This window comes from Anomaloglossus baeobatrachus, chromosome 4 (assembly GCF_048569485.1).
Source record: "Anomaloglossus baeobatrachus isolate aAnoBae1 chromosome 4, aAnoBae1.hap1, whole genome shotgun sequence".
Taxonomy (NCBI): domain Eukaryota; kingdom Metazoa; phylum Chordata; class Amphibia; order Anura; family Aromobatidae; genus Anomaloglossus; species Anomaloglossus baeobatrachus.
The window spans coordinates 569,447,835-569,468,814 of NC_134356.1; the positions used below are offsets into that span (position 1 = coordinate 569,447,835).

General features: G+C 45.5%; 1 protein-coding gene across 1 annotated transcript in view; it reads left to right on the forward strand.

The window, feature by feature from the left end:
* MAP2K1 (mitogen-activated protein kinase kinase 1) overlaps window positions 1-20,980 on the forward strand; it is a 79,699-nt gene that overhangs the window by 9,339 nt on the left and 49,380 nt on the right. The window contains exons 2-3 of the mRNA XM_075346049.1: window positions 17,714-17,924; window positions 18,347-18,493. Of these exons, the coding sequence (XP_075202164.1) occupies window positions 17,714-17,924; window positions 18,347-18,493 (358 nt within the window). The remainder of the gene's footprint in view (window positions 1-17,713; window positions 17,925-18,346; window positions 18,494-20,980) is intronic.

Here is a 20,980-nt window from a genome sequence, read left to right on the forward strand (position 1 = left end):
AGGGGGCCGACTAGCCAACAGTACGAACACCCTTGCGACTAGTCCCCTCACTCATCAGCATGCGATAAAAGATCTTTAGAAATACTTTTTCTAAAGATCTCTTTATCTATGCTAGTGTATACAGGGACAGTTAGGCAGGGATTAGCAATATACACCCAGAACTGCTCGTGGTTCTGGATGGATATTGGACCTGAGAGGTTCCCTTTAAGAACAATGAAATTAGACTATTTTCCCAAGGATTCTTTCTGAATGAGAGGGGGGGAGGGGAATTCTTAAGAAATCCAAGGCACTCAGTGGCGCTATATGGGTAGATGACAGCCTAGAAGTTTCATAAGACAGACTATGGAATTCTTTAAAGGGGTTTGTTGTAATTTTGCAAATGGGGGGGATAATAAAAAATCAAGTACTCATATACTTGCCATTTAAACCCTGATCCTCTTGTCTCCCCCCTCCTCTGGTCACAGATTACTTGGCGCTGTGATGATGTGCGGACTACGGCATGCCATTGCTTCCGCCAACCCTTGTTTTCCGTAATACATGGTTGAAGCCAAGTAAGTAATGGCCAGCGGGGAGGACTGGTACTGCAGAGAGGGTAGCAGTTGAGTACTTGGTATTAGGACTTTATTTTTATCTGATTCTTCCATACCTGGCACCTGCGTTCTTCACCTTGCCCTCCTCTTTGTGAATCCCAGTGGATTGCTGCTATGTAATTAGAAGACACTTATTATAATTATGAAGGTATCTCTGTAAGGTGTGTGTGTATACCTCTGAGGAACCGTTCAGCTGTTTTTACAGTAGATTTAGTTGTAAAAATACATTTGACGTGGCTGACGTAAAAGCCATGTCCTCCTTCGTAATCATTTATTCCTCAAATGTAGCTGTAATACAAACTGAAGCAGCATATTGTCTTAGTTATAAAGGTTTGGTTTTTAGGACTACAGCTCCTATGCAGGCCTATGTGTCTCCATGGTAACAAATCACAAACAAACCCCATAGTCCAATCCTGTAGTCATACCTTATTCTGTTTGTCCTTTACTAAAGTTGAGTAAGCAAGCAGTGGAGTACAGATAGAAAGGGGTATGACCGCCGAATAATGAGCCCAGGGCCTCACATCCCTCTCTGATGATTTATAAAAGCCTTAGTTAAAGGCAAGGGGCGGGGAGTAACATTTGGACCACCACTAATTAAAGGGATTCTGTTATCGGCTCTTGCAGTTGCAACTCGGTATGATGGCAGGATCTGACTACACGGTGTTTTGTAGTCTGTTACCATAGTGACACAAATATATTCATACAAGCTGTGAAGTAAAAAAAAACAAAACGTGGAACTTCCTTTTCAGTTCCTCCCTTACTCATAAGTATCCAGCCTAATAACTGAGTCTGCTGTTGTTTTCTTTCTAGCACAAGAATTAAGCAAAAAGATTTACAGGACGCTGGTCCAGCAGAAGCATCCGTAGTCCTCGTCTGCTGGACCAGAGCACTGCAAACCTTCTACTACCTATGGCATATTCTGATTTGTGGATCTCTGCGACGCCTTGTTTGTATCAGGGCCTCCTATTCAGAAGAAGCAGCGGCCATGCTGTAGGTAGCAGGAGGCTCCCAATGTTCTGGTCAAACGGCTACAGAGTTATTACATGGCCGCTGAGCCAGGATCCTGCTCAACCCCCAAATGGTGCAGTGTTTTTATGACATTTAGTTTTAGTGTTGAGAACCTGTCACGCTGAACATAACGTCAGATCTGAATGTTTATAGAGTAGGGATCCCCAACCTGCAGCTCGGGAGGCACATGTAGCTCGCGGGCCTGTGATGTGTGGCTCGTGGCTGTCTTCCAGCTTGGTACATTAGCACTAGGTCTAGCAAACCCTTATGAAGAGTAGGTCTCCAGATGGCGACTTTTGTGAGTAGAACCACATAGAGAGCAGATCTGGATGGGGGTAGGTTAGGAACCCCTGGATCTTGGTATACTGTCTTGGTGTGATTTCTGCGGACAAGCTTTGGTTGTCACTAAACCGGTAATGAGGGCTCTGGGTGTTACTACTGGAGGGGCAGGAGCGGAGTGTGGCTCTCGCCCCCTCTCCCAGGGCGGAGTGTGGCTCTCGCCCCCTCTCCCAGGGCGGAGTGTGGCTCTCGCCCCCTCTCCCAGGGCGGAGTGTGGCTCTCGCCCCCTCTCCCAGGGCGGAGTGTGGCTCTCGCCCCCTCTCCCAGGGCGGAGTGTGGCTCTCGCCCCCTCTCCCAGGGCGGAGTGTGGCTCTCGCCCCCTCTCCCAGGGCGGAGTGTGGCTCTCGCCCCCTCTCCCAGGGCGGAGTGTGGCTCTCGCCCCCTCTCCCAGGGCGGAGTGTGGCTCTCGCCCCCTCTCCCAGGGCGGAGTGTGGCTCTCGCCCCCTCTCCCAGGGCGGAGTGTGGCTCTCGCCCCCTCTCCCAGGGCGGAGTGTGGCTCTCGCCCCCTCTCCCAGGGCGGAGTGTGGCTCTCGCCCCCTCTCCCAGGGCGGAGTGTGGCTCTCGCCCCCTCTCCCAGGGCGGAGTGTGGCTCTCGCCCCCTCTCCCAGGGCGGAGTGTGGCTCTCGCCCCCTCTCCCAGGGCGGAGTGTGGCTCTCGCCCCCTCTCCCAGGGCGGAGTGTGGCTCCCGAGGTCAGAAAGGTTGTGGACCTCTGTTATAGAGCAAGCAGAGAAGAAGAGATTGATATATAGTTTGTATGAGAAAATATAAAGTATAGCTTGTATTTAATTGATTTACCCCCCCCCCCCTGCTCTTTTTATGCTTAGGAGTCCAGTAGGCGGTCCTACTCATTGAGTGACAGCCTTCCCTGTATGCTTGTGCTAACACAGAAAGCCGTCAGTAAGTAGAACCGTCCTCTTTACTTCTGAACATACAAAGACTAGGTGTGTATATCGGTGTATACTTTATTTTGTGTCACCAGCCTGTTTCTCCCCCTGCTCTATACCATGCAGCACACTGATAGGACAGCGTGCACATCACCACCGGCTCCCTTTAACCAGATATCATAATCTGCTCTAAAGAAGAAAGGTGCTTTTACAGATTTCCATGGGCAAGGTTCACCAAAGATTTTTTTTTTTTATTTTTTTTTTTTTTGCACTATCCCTTTTATCTTGTTTTTATATAGATAGATAAAATGTGTATACATGTATTAATCACAATGTTTGCTATACTTAGGCTGTGGTGGTTTTGATGCTTTTTTTTTTTTTTTTTTTTGGCTTTTTTTTGCACTCCCGTGATGGCCAGATTAAGTCCAGACCCGCGGGGGTTCAAAAGTACCTGAGTGACTGGCCCGGGCCGGGATTGATCTGTATTTGGCACTTGGGTAATAAACCATAAATAAATAAAATAAAAATAAAAAAAAAAAAAAATAAAGCAAGCACTTCATACTTACCAGTCTCTGTGCAGCTGTACCTGCTTTCTGAGGCCCCTCATTCTACTTCCAGGGCCAGTCATTAGCCTCATGCATATTCACTGATTTCCCTGCCTACCGGTGTCTGTGATTGGTTGTGGTCAGACACGCTTCCAGCCTGTGTGACAGCGTCTGACTGCAACCAATCATAGACCCTGTCTGTGGGTCTATCGTACATGTTCATGGCGGCAGGCGGAGGATGGATGCGCACTGGGCACGATCCGGAGTCCTCAGCACTTCTGGTCATGCTCACTATACCTCACTGAAGCCGGGAAGCTTACACATGGTATCAATTTAGTGGGCATGATCGGAAGCTTCGGTACTCCGGATCATGCGCAGTGCACATCCATCCTCCGACGGCCGCCATGGACAGTGAGGTATGTGCGGCGTCGCTGCATATTCATTAGCATGTTAGTGTGCCAACAGGGACGTGCTACCATGCTATTTGGGCCGACTAGCTAAGGGGAGAAACACCCTTTGGAATAGTCCCTGCGCTCATTAGCATAAAATAAAAGATCTTTTAGAAATCCTTTTTCTAAAGATCTCTTTATCTTTGCTAGTGTATACAGGGACAGTTAGGCAGGGATTAGCAATATGCACCCAGAACTGCTCGTGGTTCTGGGTGCATATTACACCTGACAGGTTCCCTTTATTGCATGATAGACCGGCAGAACGGGTCTGTGATTGGTTGCAGTCAGAGGTACCCCCAGTCTGTCACAGATACTGGTGGGCAGGGAGAGCAGTGAATATGCAATGAAGGCAATGAGCGGCCCTAGAAGTGAAGGAGCGGCCGCGGGATCGTACAGCCACGTCAGTGATTCGGTAAGTAAAGCGCACCTACTCCAATCCCCCTATACTTTCTATCACCATTTTTAAGTGCCAGATTCTGGTCAGATACCCTGTATCGGCAGGTTTAACCGGGTTAATAAAAACCCGGTTCTGGCCTGGAACCGATCTAGGGTATCTGTGAGTCCACCCATCACTAGGGTGAAAACCGTGGCAAAACCGCTGAAAAGAACGGACATGGTCATTCTTTTAATAACGCAGCAAAGACCAGGGCGATTAATAAAACCGTCAGGAAAATACTGTGTATGTATGTATGATATATATATATATATATATATATATATAATATATATATATATACATACACACATATACATACACATATACGTGTATATATATATGTGTGTGAGAGATTTCTGTAAACTATAGGCTTTGCTGTGATTGTGAAGGCAGCGTTTTATTAGCATGGATTTGCAGAAAAGCAGGGCACAAACGCCCTGTGATAACATGGCCTTACCATGTACTTTTTACCTTCAGTTTTGAAAGTATTTTTTTATTTATTTTTTTTACAATTGTAGTTTTCTGGTAAAAAAAAAAAAAAACGCCGAGCAAAACACCCGCAGGGAAAACAAAGCCCAGCGATGTGTCATGGTGTTGCATAAACGTCAGTGTAATAACACCTCACTTGTTGCAGAATGGTGGTGCAATTGCTTCGCATGAGGACAGACTGACATTGCAGTATCTGTGGGAAAGGTACATTATCCACTACAGCAACTGAATGATGGAAGTAGATGGTGGGGGAGGTGTGTTTGATTAGGGGGGCTGTATTGTAAGGATGTACTTGTTATTTATGTTGCTTAGCAACAGCGGTATAGGAAACAAGCGAAATCCATATAAATACAACTTTTGCAACGTCTTTCCGCCTACAGAATCTATTAACACTCTGATGTCTATAGACGGGACCTTGTCTATTCAAGAGGAAATCCAGCGAAGCTTCAATTAAGGCAGAACAATGGCTTTATGTCCCCCGAAACGCAGAATGAAAACTGTAAATGCAGAAAAAAATAGTTTGATTTATTTGGCTGCTTGTTGCTTCAAGGTGACGACACAGCAAGAGTTAATATGCCTGTGTGTGTATATAAAGATAAAAAGATGAAGCCACCCACGCTGTGCCCGCATTACCCACACAATCAAATGCAGGGAACGAGGAAACTCAAGGCATAATGTTTTACAGTGTGACAGCAGTAGATCCACTGAAGGGGTTAATTGGCAGTTGCTTTGCAAACGGCTAGACCCTGGCCAGGGAAATATTGTACAAGTTGATGGCATCCGGTAATCCCTGAGACATTCCTTTGATAGATTGTCAGGGGCACATGGGGACAGAAGCAGCGCGGTCTGGATATCGGACACACGGGGTCAGTGACAGTCTGTATTTACAAACTGAACTTTTACAGTGTAGTATGGGTCACCAGTGCCCACGACAAGAAATAATGTCCCCTTAGTGCTCCCGTATAAAGTTCGGATGCTCCCTCTACTAAGTAATACCGCCTTCTGTGCCACCCTCACAGAAAAAAATAGCGTTTTTACTCCCCAGATCCGTGCATCAGTCCTCCTCTTGTACACAGAGTTGGTTGGCTCAGGCAGCGTCCATGTAGTGATGTCTTGCGGGCATTAGGCCTTCATCAGCCGTCTGCCACCAAGAAGACGGAGAGTAGTAGGGCCGCGAGGCGGTGGCTTCATTTGTATCCGTTTCTTCCTGAGATTCTAGACCCACAATCTGGGGCCATGTCTCCTGCCTTGAATCTTTGGCATAGCTACTTGTTGTTTTTTATTTAATTTTAAAATGTTGTGCCCCTTTTATAATTGTGTTGAGGGGTACTGCCCCTAAGCCAAGTGCCGCCACCACCCAGGCTAAGCCAGTGGGTGTAGTTTACTGCTATGGCAATGTCATTTAACCTACAGAGATTCCCTTAGGCTGGGTGCACATAACGTATTCCCCTTCAGTGAGTGGTTCTAACGGGGCTTACGCCCGAACTCCTGCAAAACGGGATTAGGACATATTTTTGTATATACGTTTATTTTATTTTTCCCCTTACACGCTGGTCCACTGTATCTGGTCAGTCAGTCTGACAGGAGGCCAAAATGGCCCTTTGGGCATCAGTCTGGTAGATGAAGCCCCGACAGATGGATACATTTGGCGTAGATATAGGACAAGCGTGGGACTTGAGCACATCAGAGCCGTTGTTAGCTGATGATTGGATCAGGTCCAGTTCTTGTTCTGTAGAAAATGCTGAAGTCAGCATCGCCCGAACTCATTAGTTTGGTCAGAAGATGACGCATGCCTGAGAAGTTATTTTCTGCCCGCAGTCCTCCTATCTGATAGTGATCCCATCATTTATTACTGTGGCACTTTTGGTCATGCAGGCTGTTCAGGAATGGTTTTATATTTCTGCATTTCTCTTCATTATCATTAATTATTGGTGTATGGCTGACCTATTTGCAGGGCACCGTCTACCAGTTTTTTGTTGTTTTTTTTTGTTTTTTTGGTGTTTGGAAATTCCAGTCTTGTAAGGCTATGTTCACACTTCCGTTGTTTGGCTTCCGTCAGGTCCATCGTTGTGTCGCAACGACGTATCCGTAGTTTTTGAGCTGTTAACAGATGCAACGGATGTGTTATTTCACAGGATTCCGTTCACAGGAATCCTGTGAAAAAACTGATCCGTTGCGTCTGTTACATCCGTTGTGCATACGTTTTTTGACGGATCCGTCGTGATCCGTTTGTGTTTAGGACCGCTCAGTGGGTGTGCTAAACATGCTGGGCATGCTCAGTAGAGCATGACGGAATCCAGCACTGGATTCTGTTGTGTGAGGCTACTTTCACACTTGCGTTGGACGGCTTCCGCTGGTATCTGCAGCCTTGAGGAATTACGGTAACCATTGCAGGAAACCGTTATATGCCTCATAGACTTCTATTAGCTACGGATAGCAACGGATGGTCTTGCATTGCATCCGCCCCGCGGCACATCAGTTGTTTTGACGCTGACCGTCAGTGACCGTCGGGCGGATGGAACGCTGCATGTAGCGTTTTTCTGCACTTCAAAAAAACGCAACCTGCAGGATTCTGTCGGCGTCCGTTGTTTTTATAATGGACGCCTATGGTGGCGAATTCCGTTAGAATCCGTCATTTGACGGATTCAGTTAACGCATCCGTCTTTACACAACTGCGCATGCTCAGATGTGTAAAGTCAAGGGAAAAAAAACCTATAACGGATTGCGTTATTTTGAACGATCCGTAGCATCCGTTGTGCCACTATATGCAACGCATCCGTTGCATGCGTCACACAACGCAATGCTACAGATCCCGTCCAACGCAAGTGTGAAACTAGCCTGACGGATTACGACGGAATCCAGCACCATAGACATAGCTTGTGACGGATGGCGACGGACACCTGCGGAGTCCGTTTTATTGCGACTCCAAAAAAAGTTACATGCAGCGTTGCTCCCATCTGACGGTCAGTCACTAAACGACTGATCCATCACACGGCGGATACAACGCAAGGCCTTCCGTCGCAATCCGTCTCTAATAGACGTCTTGGGGGGAAAAACTGATTCCTGCAAAATATTTTGCAGGATGCCGTAATTCCTTAAGGCGACGGATTGTGACATGCAAAACAACGGAAGTGTGAACATAGCCTTAGAATAGTGCCTTGAGAATAAGCTGTTCACATATTATCTTCTGCCCAAACCCAGCGATTCCTCAGTGTTGAATCTTCCATCTGCAGCACCATCAGAGGGGACATTTCCATTTCAGGGTACTTTCACACTTGCATTGTTTTCCTTCCATTACAATCCGCCCTTTTGGAAAACAACGGAATCCGTTAACGGATTCCGCTGTTTCCCATAGACTTGTATGGTTGACGGATTGTACCAAAAGTACCTGCATTGCTTCCGCTGGGCGACGCTCCGTTGCTTCCGCCCAGCGGGAGGAACGCAGCATGTAACGTTGTTTTGAGCAGCGGAATCCTCTGGATTTCACTGCGCATGCTTTTTTTTTTTTTTTAAATCACAAACTTTATTTTGGCTCACGGTGGCCGAACGTTCAGTTGAGCGCCCGCCCGCCGGCAAGTGACAGCGCTCAGCTGATCACCCGGCAGCTGGCTGCAGGTAGCGATCAGCTGATCGGCCGGCTGCAGGGAGCGATCAGCTGATCACCCGGCGGCCGGCTGCAGGGAGCGATCAGCTGATCACCCGGCGGCCGGCTGCAGGGAGCGATCAGCTGATCGGCCGGCTGCAGGGAGCGATCAGCTGATCACCCAGCTGCAGGGAGCGATCAGCTGATCACCCGGCGGCCGGCTGCAGGGAGCGATCAGCTGATCACCCGGCGGTCGGCTGCAGGGAGCGCTCAGCTGATCACCCGGCGGCCGGCTGCAGGGAGCGATCAGCTGATCGTTCACAATAGTCTGCCGCCGGTAAAACTGTAAAAAAAAAAAAATCAAAACGGATTCCGTTGTTTTGCAGCATCCGTTGTGCCACTATATGCAACACATCCGTAGCATCCGTCACACAACGCAATGCAACTGATACCGTTCAACGCAAGTGTGAAACTAGCCTAATCCATGGGTTGTCTTTGTAAATTGGACTTTTCATTGTTAGTTCAGTGGGGAAATCAAACTCTGTAAGAGGACCCACTTGTGTATTTTGCTACGAATTACCAGTGGATCTTCAGCAAAATCCACAAATAAAACATATTCTGAGCGCTGCCATGTGTTTGGTTCTTAACATTCATACTTCCTATTCTGAATGTTTGCAATGTAGTTCCTGATTTAAAGATTTGGGTATATAGGCCTCTATACACACTAGATGCAAATGGATTGATTAATTTTTCTTTTTCAATGGCCTAATAAAGCCTACATCAACCAAAGTTTAGTGGGGTTGTTTTTTTGGGGTTTTTTTTCCCTTTTTTTTTTTTTCAGAAGATGATCCTACCAGTTCAACGATCATTGGTGGCACTGAACCAGCCAACAATTGTGTGTTCTTGGCAAAATCGTCCATTTCTTTAAACCTTAATTTAATGGTTGATTGGCTCCGTATCCAGACTTCAGATACTAAACAGGCGGCTCACTAAATTATCGTCAATATTCACTTGTAATAACCCTGTGCTTTCTACGTGGACATACTGTAGTAACACAAGGCACAAATATAACATCCATCACCATATTCTCCATAGTGGATAAATACAGCAGTGACTTATCCAAGCCATAATACAAGTGGCAATCAGCATATACCTTGTTCGACATTTTGGTGACCTCCATCTCCTGCATGTTCTAGTTAGAGCATAATTTGGGGAGGATGGCAGAGGTCCGTGATAAAAATGAAAGATGCTGACATTAATGGTTGGAGTATATTTTTGATATATGAATAGAGAAGATCAAAAAGCTCCTCCAGCAGCCATGTCAGTAGTCTGTGGCGCTTGACGAGAGGTCTACAAACTGACTCCTACCTGTTGGTGTCCTCTGTGCCTCTTAAGCCCCCGTCACATATAGCGACTTACCAGCGATCCTGAAAATGATGCGACCTGATAGGGATCGCTGGTAAGTCGCTGGGAGGTCGCAGGTGAGATGTCAGACCTTACCAACGACTCAGTAACGATACAGGTCGCAGTAGTGACCTGTATAATGATCTCTGCTGTCATTGGGACCCTGTCACACAGTGTCAAACACAGCGATGCGTCCTGCCCAGCACGACATCGCCTTTGAAGAAAATGGTCCAGGACATTCAGCAACGACCGGTGACTTCACAGCAGGGGCCAGGTCATTGCTGGATGTCACACACAGCGACATTGCTAGCAAGATCGCTGTTGCGTCACCAAAACCGTGACTTGGCAGCGATGTCGCTAGCGATGTCGCTTAGTGAGACGTGGCCTTTATGATTAGTAGGCATGACACCACCTTGTGTGTACGTTGCACTGGATTAATGACGTCCTGATTGACTTACAAATCGTAAGAGCTGGCTAGGATTCCGGCTGGTGGAGCAGGATCACAGGTCTCTGGTAAAGTGTCAACATCTCTTGTGTACCCACGTGGCTGCCGGGCCAGAGTATATCACATTTTTTTGATCATCTCTACAACATAGACTGTTTCAATACCACGAGTAGTTGATCTCAGGGCCATCAAACTGGGCTACAGTTGCTACCATTCTGCACAAGCGTGACCAGGAAGCAAGGCAAATGGATTTGTTGCAAAACCAATAGTTAAGTCGTCATGTAGTAAGGTTTGACCTACAAGGCAGTACGTTTGTTTAGCCATTAGTGGTTGTACACATTCAAACTGACGCCTCACTTCCAGGATTAGTGCTAGAGTAGTGTTTGTTTGCTTTTGAGGCTACATGCGCACGCTGCTTTTTTGGCTGCTTTTTTGGCTGCAGTTTTGTCAGCAGAACTTTCTGACATTTGACTTCCCAGCAAAGTCTATGAGAAGTCAGATTTTGCTATACGCACATTGCAGTTTATTTGTCAGCGTTTTTTTGTCAAAAGTTTGTGACAAAAAAAATGCACCATGTTCATTCTTCCTGCGTTTTTGTCAACATTTGTCACAAAAACACAGCAAAAACGCACCGAAAAAGCAGCAAAAATGCACCTATAATTACAAGCATTTTTTGTGACATTTCCAGGCTCTCTCTGACAAGGTGCAGTTTTGGCTGCAGTTTGTGAACACAAAAAGATGCAGCGTGCGCATGTAGCCTAAAGCCCTTGTTAACATTGTGAGTCTGGTTAGGACATAGGTAGAGATGAGCAAAAAGAAAAACCAGAGGTCGGATTCGGAGTTTGGGTGCTTTAAGGATGAACATCATCTCGCTTTCTCAAAATCCTTAGTCTGGAAGCAACATTTACCTGTGACCCTTATCCTTCCATGGTACTTCTGCATTAGCTACTAAGGTATTTTTGTAGTTTGAGGACCCCTGACTCATAACAGCGAGTACACACATTGTCCTGTGGTTTTAATGTTTTGCTCCCATGTAAATAAAGGATTTGGAGGAGAAATTTGTATTTGGTATTACCCTTAACAACAGGTTTGTTAATTTAGTTTGCATTGTTCTTTCCAAGCTGGAGCCATACATGTATGTGACTACGACTGAGGCCTATACACAACCTTCTGTGGATCGTTTTCTGTATAGGCCTTGCTATTTCTCTCCCTTCTGCACTACGATGACTTGAGTTATGGTATAGCTGACGGTAACATCATATATCTCTATCTATCTATCTAGATAGATAGATATACTGTATAGATAGATATACTGTATAGATAGATATATAGATATACTGTATAGATAGATTAGATAGATATACTGTATAGATAGATAGATATACTGTATAGATAGATAGATATACTGTATAGATAGATTGATAGATATAGATCTGTCTGTCTATCTGTCTATCTGTCTATCTATCTATCTATCTATCTATCTATCTATCTATCTATCTATCTATCTATCTATCTATCTCCCAAAGGTGAAGAAACTTTGTGGGAGTCCTGATGTCCTCCAAAAAATGATGAATGTAGAAAGTCCTCTAAGCAGTGCTGGGAGCGCCGTTGTGTATCCTCTTCATGTAGCGGATGTCTTGGATTCTGAAATGAGCGATGCCTGATTTATACATGTTACTTATTGGCCTGGGTGGTTGTTTCATAAGATGCATTTTGTCTTAAGTTTTATCCTTTTTATATTTATTTATTGCTTTGTTATGAATTATAGAATATTATTATTTTTCGCTTTTCCTGATGTTCTTGCGGGCTGGTTGAGGTTTGTACCTGACTGTAGTAAGTACTGGTCTGCTATACACAAGCAGAAATGGCCTCATTTATCACAAATGTCCTCCATAAAAATTAACGCCAATAGCAGCGGACTGGAGCACAGCCTTTATAAGACGATAAATGGGAAATGCACCCTTGCTGCTTCGGGCAACACGTCTGGTTTTCCTGTTAGACAGTATTGATAAATGAGGATCTACAACTCTGAGTATAGATTGGATATAACCGGGTGTATGGGCCCAGAACAAATTATTATTATTTATTTTTTTTTATACATATCTGCCCCAGAAACTGAGAGATATTGTTGTACACCTATAAAAAAATATATATATAACTACGAGACGCTTCCTGACCACATCTGTCGGGTGATGGATGCTGATATCTTGTGTGTTACTGATAAATTGAACCTGTTGGCGTTTGAAATCTTACACACAAATTCTTCTTTTGGCTTTGTTACCTCAGTCCCAGCCAGCTCTGCTTTATAGAACAGTGGGCAGAGCTGGGCGAGCGAGCGGGGCGGCTGAGTACAGCTGGCATATTCATCGTACTGGCATAAACGATGCAGAAATGTATACTACATCCCAAATGGAGCGTATTTTCGGCAATGGCGGACCGCATATGAAAGATGCACCAGATTCATTGAAGCGCACATATTACTCGAGCGCACTGTTCATTGAGGCTGCTTTCACACCTCCGGTTTTTGCTACGCGGCACAATCCGGCACTTTGCAGGAAAAACGCAACCGGATTTTTTTGCTGCCGGTTGCGTTTTTCCTGCATAGACTTTAATTAGTGCCGCATGGCCTTGCGTTCCGTCCGTTTTTTGCCGCATGCGGCAGATTTAGCCCATGCGGCGGCCGGATGGAACGTTGCCTGTCACGTTTTTTTTTTGTTTGACGATGCGGCGCTCTTCTCAATGCATCCCTATGGATGCCGGATGCGGTGCGATGCGGCAAAAACCGCATCCGGCCGCCGCATGCGGTTCTGTATGCTAAGCAAATGGATTCCCGCTCTCTTCATATACTTCCCCCCCCCCCCCCACCCCCACCCCCTCGACGTGAAATAATCCCACCCAGATGTATTGTAATGTAATCTGCTCCGTATATGTGATGGGGGATGTGCACCTGAAATCCATATCAGTTCCATTACATCTGAACTTAAGGCCCTGTCACACACAGAGATAAATCTGCGGCAGATCTGTGGTTGCAGTGAAATTGTGGACAATCAGTGCTAGGTTTGTGGCTGTGTACAAATGGAACACTATGTCCATGATTTCACTGCAACCACAGATCTGCCAAAAATTTATCTCTGTGTGTGACGGGGCCTTTACTCTTAAAGGGAACCAGCCAGCAGCATTTTCATATATAAAGTAAAGCCGGTGCTATACTGGTGCTAGGATGCTGAATGTAAGCATAGCATTTTTTCAGAGATTAGATATTTTATTTCAGAAATATGTGCAAGTTCCAGCAATGCACTGCTATTTGATAGGTGCAACAGGAAGGGAATATATGGGTTGGATCTTGCTATCTATTCCCTCCCCTGTCTGCCTGTCTGGCCTTCCTCCCCCTGTCGCCATCATATATGTTAATTCCGGCGCAGGCAGCAGACAGGGGCAGGAATAGATAGCAAAACCCGAGCCACGTATTCCCTTCTTGTTGCACCTGTCAATCAAATATCAGTGCATTGCTGGAACTTTACTTTCACATATTTCTGAAATAAAACCTCCAATCTCAGAATAAAAGCTATGCTTACAATTAGCATCCTAGAGCAAGTATAGCACTGGCTTTACTTTATATATGAAAATTCTGATGTTTGGTTCCCTTTAAGGGGTATTCTGATCTTGTACATTTATGCTGAATCCATAGGATATTACAAGATTTATAGTACGTGCGGATTTTACAAATGGGACCCACATCAGTTTGGAGAATGAGGTACTGCTGCTTTTCGTGGACAAGTGAACAAAACTCCTATACACATAAATGTGAATTGTGATCATCTCTTGGCTGAGAGCGGCGCATGTCATGGCCACATTGGTGAAATTCCATCTACTATACATTTCTGATAAATCCTGTGGATATGCCATAAATGTACAAAATGGGAAAACCAGACGAGGCACGATGTAGCTGAAGGTCCTGCTCTGCATTTACTCAGGGCCAAAAAAGGCCAAATTACGGATGATGAGTGAACAAAATTAAAAAAAAATCTGATTCTCTGCATTATAAAGTTTCCACTTGTTCTGTCTGGCGCTGCCTCTCAGCTCCACTGACCTGAAAGGGCTGAGATGCAGTACCACTTACACAACATGAGGAAAGGGAGGCACTGTTTATGGAACAACTCTGCCATGTTAATAGGCAATAATCCTTTTTGTGAAGTGTGGGCTCGCACCAGTTGGCAGTGCTGCAAATAATTTTAAGCACAATCTGTAAGACAAATCCACTCCAAATCATGAGGATATCGGTGCAGATTTGCCTCTGATTTTCTATTGAGTTATGAAAAGGAAATAAAAAATATTAAAATCTACAGACTATTATGAACACATTGCAGATAATACACTTCAGCTGCTGCAGAACCTCATAATACATCTCAACTGCTAGACAACCTAATAATTTTTTTCAGCTGCTATAGAACCTTATAATATATACCTCAGCTGCTGTCCAGTCTTGTAATGCACACCCGAGCTGCTGCAAAACAGCATAATATACACCTCAGCTGTTGCAGAACATCCTAAAACACCTCAGTTGCTGCAGAACCTCATAATGGCCAGCTTAGCTGCCAGCTTTCCATTAAATTGATTCCACATTGAACCATTACATTAGATGTGCAGATAGCAGTGACGCCATGTAATGTACAAGGCTGAGGCTTTCAATGTTATTTTGCCACAAGATAAGCGCCCTGACAGCTGATTCCTACTGTACGGACCACAAGGAGCATGGATGAGACGTTGGCTCCGTTATTGCAGTCGAGTATGTGTTACTCTGATGCTGACATGTTTCACAGAAAACATACATTTAACTTCCAGCCATTGACGATACAAGCAGGCTCAAGAGGCTGGTCACTGCTGGCTTCTCCCTGCTCTGCTGCCTTGGGGTACTTTCACACTTGCGTTCAGCGCAGTCCGTCACTATGGAGAATAGCGCAGTCCGTTAACGCACTGCGCTATTCTCCATAGACTTGTATGGACGACACACTGTAATGCAAGTGTCAGCGTTACATCCGCTGGACGACGCAGCGTCGTTATTTTGACGCTGAGTCGGGCGGAGGGAACGCAGCATGTAACGTTTTTTTGAGCGGCGGAAACCTTTATTTTTTCACGGTGCATGCTCATTTTTTAAATCACAGAATCTTTATTTTGTTTCTCGGTGGCCGAACATTCAGCTGTGCGCCCGGCCGCCGGCATGTGAAAGCGCTCAGCTGTGCGCCCGGCCGCCGGCATGTGAGAGCGCTCAGCTGTGCGCCCGGCCGCCGGCATGTGAAAGCGCTCAGCTGTGTGCCCGGCCGCCGGCATGTGAGAGCGCTCAGCTGAGCGCCCGGCCGCCGGCATGTGAGAGCGCTCAGCTGTGCGCCCGGCCGCTGGCATGTGAGAGCGCCCGGCCGCCGGGTGATCAGCTGATCGTTCACAATAGTCTGCTGCCGGTAAAACTGTAAAGAAAAAAAAAAAGCTTTCCGTTGTTTTGTACGATCCGTTGCATCCGTTGTGCTATTATATGCAACACATCCGTTGCATCCGTCACACAACGCAATGCAATGGATGCCGTTCAACGCAAGTGTGAAACTAGCCTTAAGCCTGCTTTACACGCTACAAGATATCTTACAATGTGTCGGCGGGGTCACGTCGTAAGTGACGCACATCCGGCATCGTAAGGTATGTTGTAGCATGTGACAGCGACGCGCAATTGCGATTGAACGAAAAACCGTTCGCAGTGTGTCACACCCCGGGAACGATGAACAGATCTCACCTGCCTCCTGCGGCTCCCGGCCCACAATACGGAAGGAAGGAGGTGGGCGGGATGTTTACGTCCCGCTCAGCTCCGCCCCTCCGCTTCTATTGGCCAGCTGCCGCGTGACGTCGATGTGACGCCATACGTCCCTCCCACTCCAGGAAGTGGACGTTCGCCACCCACTTCGAGGTCGTATGGTAGGTAAGTACGTGTGATGGGGGTTAATCGTATGTGCGGCACGTTCAACAAATTGAACGTGCTGCACATAAGATGGGGGCGTTGCAAATCGCATACGATATCGTATGCAAAATTGCAACGTATAAAGCAGGCTTTAGACAGATTGTGTCCCCCTGTGTGTGGAACTCTGCAAGTTAATATTGACTTGCCAAATCCTAAAGGTGTTCAACATGCACGCTGTTAGGATTACACTCTGCTTGCTAGATCGAGCCGTTGTCACATGATTGTTCACGTGTTTTGCAGGCCTGTGGCCATGCGCTGCATATCAATAGTATATTGTTGACTGGATATGTCATCGATATAAAATCGGTAGTGGTCTGCCACCTAATACCCCCACTGATCAGCTGTTCTTTGTTCCAGTGGCTACTGGATGTAAACACTTGGACCCCTATTCATAAAGACTAGCGTTAGTGCCTCAGTCTTAATGGGGCATCCAGGTATAAGATGCACTAAATTCAATAAGTGCCACACCACTTAATGAATTAGGCGCATCTTATCACTGGCATGTGCCTTGCCAGAAGTGTTAAGGTACCGTCACACATAACGAGATCGCTAACGAGATCACCGCTAAGTCACGGTTTCTGTGACGCAGTAGCGATCTTGTTATGTGTGACATCTACCAGCGATCAGGCCCCTGCTGTGAGATCTCTAGTCGTTGCAGAATGGTCCAGGCCATTTTCTTCAAAGGCGATATCCTGCTGGGCAGGACACATCGCTGTGTTTGACGCTGTGTGACAGGGTCACAGTGACTGCTGAGATCGTTATACAGGTCGCTACTGCAACCTGTATTGTTCCTGCATCACTGGTAAGGTCTGACTGTGTGACATCTCATCTGCGACCTCCCAGCGACTTACCCGAGATCCCTATTGGGTCGCATCGTTTTCGGGATCGCTGGTAAGTCGTTGTGTGTGACTGGCACTTTACTCCGGCTGTCAGCTTTGAAGAATCGGATGGGTGGGTGTTGCATCGCCCTATCCCACCCTGGATCCTCCCCAGTGCCTCTCTCATTTTGGTGAAACTGACCATATAAAGTGTTTTACTACAGTTTGCAAAGTACAGCTCCATTCATTATGTAGCGGCTGCTGCCAGGTACCGCAGAGCAGATCTTCCAGCTACACATTGACTGGAGCTAAGCTTTGTAATTCTGTTCCAAGTGTTTACCTCTGGAGAAATAAACAGCTGATCGTGGGGGTATCGGTTTTCAGATACCCATCAATCTAAGATTGATGTCCAGTTCCTTGAATAGGTCATCAATATCCTTTTGGTCAGAAAACACCTCAACCAGGAATATGATTCCCAGTTTGGACAACCTCTTCTGTTCTCAAAAGCAGCCGGTCGAAGTGGGTTTTGCCGCTGCGGCCATTCACAACGTGAGCTGGTCATCTGGATATCCGCGAGCCAGATACCAGCTTTTCATATGTAAAAATACAAAAGTGCAGTCCTCATATGAAGCAAAAATGAAGACCTTTCTCCAGCTTGAGAAACTTTTCACTGTTCTCATTGGATGTTTAGTTTTATTTTTATACTTTTTTGTATTCTCAGGACAAACCTTGAGGCCCTTCAGAAGAAGTTAGAGGAGCTAGAACTGGATGAACAGCAGAGGAAGCGGTTGGAAGCTTTCCTCACTCAGAAGCAAAAAGTTGGAGAACTTAAGGATGACGACTTTGAAAAGGTTTCCGAGCTCGGTGCTGGGAATGGTGGCGTGGTCTTTAAAGTTTCACACAAGCCGTCCAGTCTTATCATGGCTAGAAAGGTGAGTTATTAATATTTTCTTAAAAAATTTAGAAAATGGAATAAAAATATTAAATAGGTCTTTCAGGACTAAGTCTGCTGCAAAGTACTGCTATTTTTCCCTTTTCAGGTGACGGAGTAATTTTCAACTGATCATGGGGGTTCAGTATGTCAAACCCCCAACAACCTCATTGATGACCCCATATTATGGATAGAACATCAATATTTTATGCCTGGACAAACCCGTTTAATATGGTTGTGTTCAAGGGCCTAAATGTTATTTGGAGATGACAAGGCAACCATCATGGGCTACATCATACATGCTACTGTGAAATATTTTGGCTTTTTATCCTTTTACTATTAGTACTGCACCATGACTACTGATACAGCAGCTCAGCTCTATGGCTTCTTGCTTTTCTTAAATCATGTTATTTCTTCCTGTAGCTGATTCACCTGGAGATTAAGCCAGCAATCCGAAACCAGATTATCCGAGAGCTACAGGTTCTGCATGAGTGTAACTCCCCATACATTGTGGGCTTCTATGGGGCTTTCTACAGTGATGGAGAAATCAGTATCTGCATGGAGCATATGGTGAGTGCGGGCTCATTGGGAAATGGTTAAGGAATAGTTTTAGAATATTTTACTTGATTAGAATAATGAACAGAAATGTCATCATTGTATAGTATATTGGAGAGTAAAGCCTGCTTTACACGCTGCAATTGATTGTGCGATCGCATTTGCGATCGCACCCGCCCCCATCGTTTGTGCGGCCTGGGCAATTTCTTGCCGTGTCGCACAATGTTGTAACCCCCTGTCACACGTACTTACCTTCCAAACGACCTCGCTGTGGTCGGCGAACATCCACTTCCTGAAGGGGGAGGGACGTTCGGCGTCACAGCGACGTCACACAGCGGCCGGCCAATAGATGCGGAGGGGCGGAGATGAGTGGGACGTAACATCCCGCCCACCTCCTTCCTTCAGCATTGCCGGCGGGACGCAGGTAAGCTGCAGTTCATCGTTCCCGGGGTGTCACACGGAGCGATGTGTGTTGCCTCGGGTACGATGAACAACAGGACATGCGATTTTTAGAAAATGAGTGACGTGTCAGCGATGAACGAGAAGGTGAGTATTTCTGCTCGTTCATAGCTGTCACACGCTACGATATCACTAACAATGCCGGATGTGCGTCACTTTTGACGTGACCCCGCCGACATCTCGTTAGATATATTGTAGCGTGTAAAGCCCGCTTAAGGTTGATAAGAGGCATAAGTCCAATCTAATTAATCACTTGTTGTTGCTGAAAAAGATGGCAAAAAACAACAATGGAGTTCCAAATCATCTGCAAATTAGGTAAGAAAAAGAAAAAAATCCTTCCAAATTGGTATCACATGTCAGTGATGTATAAGTTGTATTTCAAGAAGAGTAGACCTCCAAACCCCACTAAATCAGTCTGGGGACTGACCTCCTATACTCCTGGGGTTGCAGTCCTAATGGACCTTCACTATTTTAAAAGTGTTGCCACAGAATCTGCATTTATCGTCTATCCACAGATAATTGTCTGATCACTCTGAGTGCTGTTAACTACAATAGGGGTCCCGAGCACCTAGTTCCTTCTGAATGCAAGCTTACAGTGAGGATGAGTAAGGTTGGAAAGGTGGTCAAGTATGTTGGGTGCTCCTCCATTCGAAGTCTATAGGACTGATGTAAACCTCTGATGGCTCTGCTTTCATGGGTCAGATCTTAAATAATTAAATGGAGTGGTAGGGTGTATGAAACTGGGGCTTAGTGGCTCCTTTTTTGTGATTAAGGGGGCCCATGTGATCAGTTGATAATGTATATTTTCTGTACAAGGAGAGTATGTTTAGGAGCTAAAGTCTCATGTCAAGAGTCTGTCCAAGGACTTGTGACTTCTAGGAAAGGTCTAGTAAGTCAGTCAAACTTGGAATGTGCTTGTCCAGTACCTCTCATTTCTACCTAATGCGACATAGGGTGTTGGAAGACGCTGAAACTCTTATTTTAGGGAGCATCCAATGCCCAGCTCGTCTCATCTAGTCAATAGGACGTTCCCATCAATTAGGCCAGACCAGCTGGGCATCCTTCAATGTCCTATCTCATAGTATCATAGAATGGTGGAGTTGGAAGGGACCTCAAGGGCCATCGGGTCGAACCCCCTGCGAGTGCAGGCTTTCCTAAGTCATCCCAGCTATATATTTATCCAGTTTTCACTTGAAGTTTTCCATTGATGGAGAGCTCACCCTCTCCCGTGGTCGCCTGTTCCGCTGCCTGACTGCCCTCACTGTCAGAAAGTTTTTCCTAATCTGCATACAGAGGTGCCAAATAGCCCTCTTTTAACTATTTTTAAAGTATCATGTAGTAGAAAGTTCCAGTAGTCTCACTGCCCTTAATCTTTTATTAGTTTTATTTTTTAGTATGTTTCTATATTCACCAAGTTCTTGAACATGTTCACAGGGACTTTTTAATGTTAATTTTGGAGCAGATTCCGCGAACAACAAAAAAAACAAAAACTACATGAAAAACCACTTTAAATAGTCTTATTAAATAATTTTTCTTTTCAATGCAATGGAGGATACAAGCCTACCATGTACTACATAGGCCCTGATTCATAGTTGCATATTTTTTCTTTGTTTTTTTTTTTTCACTTTTGTTATCTTGAGTTACAGTATTTGCTGATGGTTAATGCTCCAAATTCACCATAATGGCCAATTTGGTGCAAAGTAAAAAATAACTGGTCTTTTTTTTCCTCTCTTTAACCAGCTTTGAGCAAAGAAATCATATATTATCCAAAATGTCACAAAACCTGCATTAAACCGTACCAGGGAGCTGGAGGAGAGTTGTGCCAAATTTTAGAAACTTTTTAAAAAGTCACGATTGGTGAATGAGTTAGAAACACCGAAATCACTAAACTCTGCCCAAAAAGCGGAAAAAAAATACCCCAAGTGAACACGTATAAAATAAACGTTAATCAAGGTGCAAGTAGAAGAATGAATTGGGTGCAAGCAAAAAAGGCACAAAACGGGAGCAAAGGCAATGATGAATCCAGGGCCTTAGTGCTGTTTA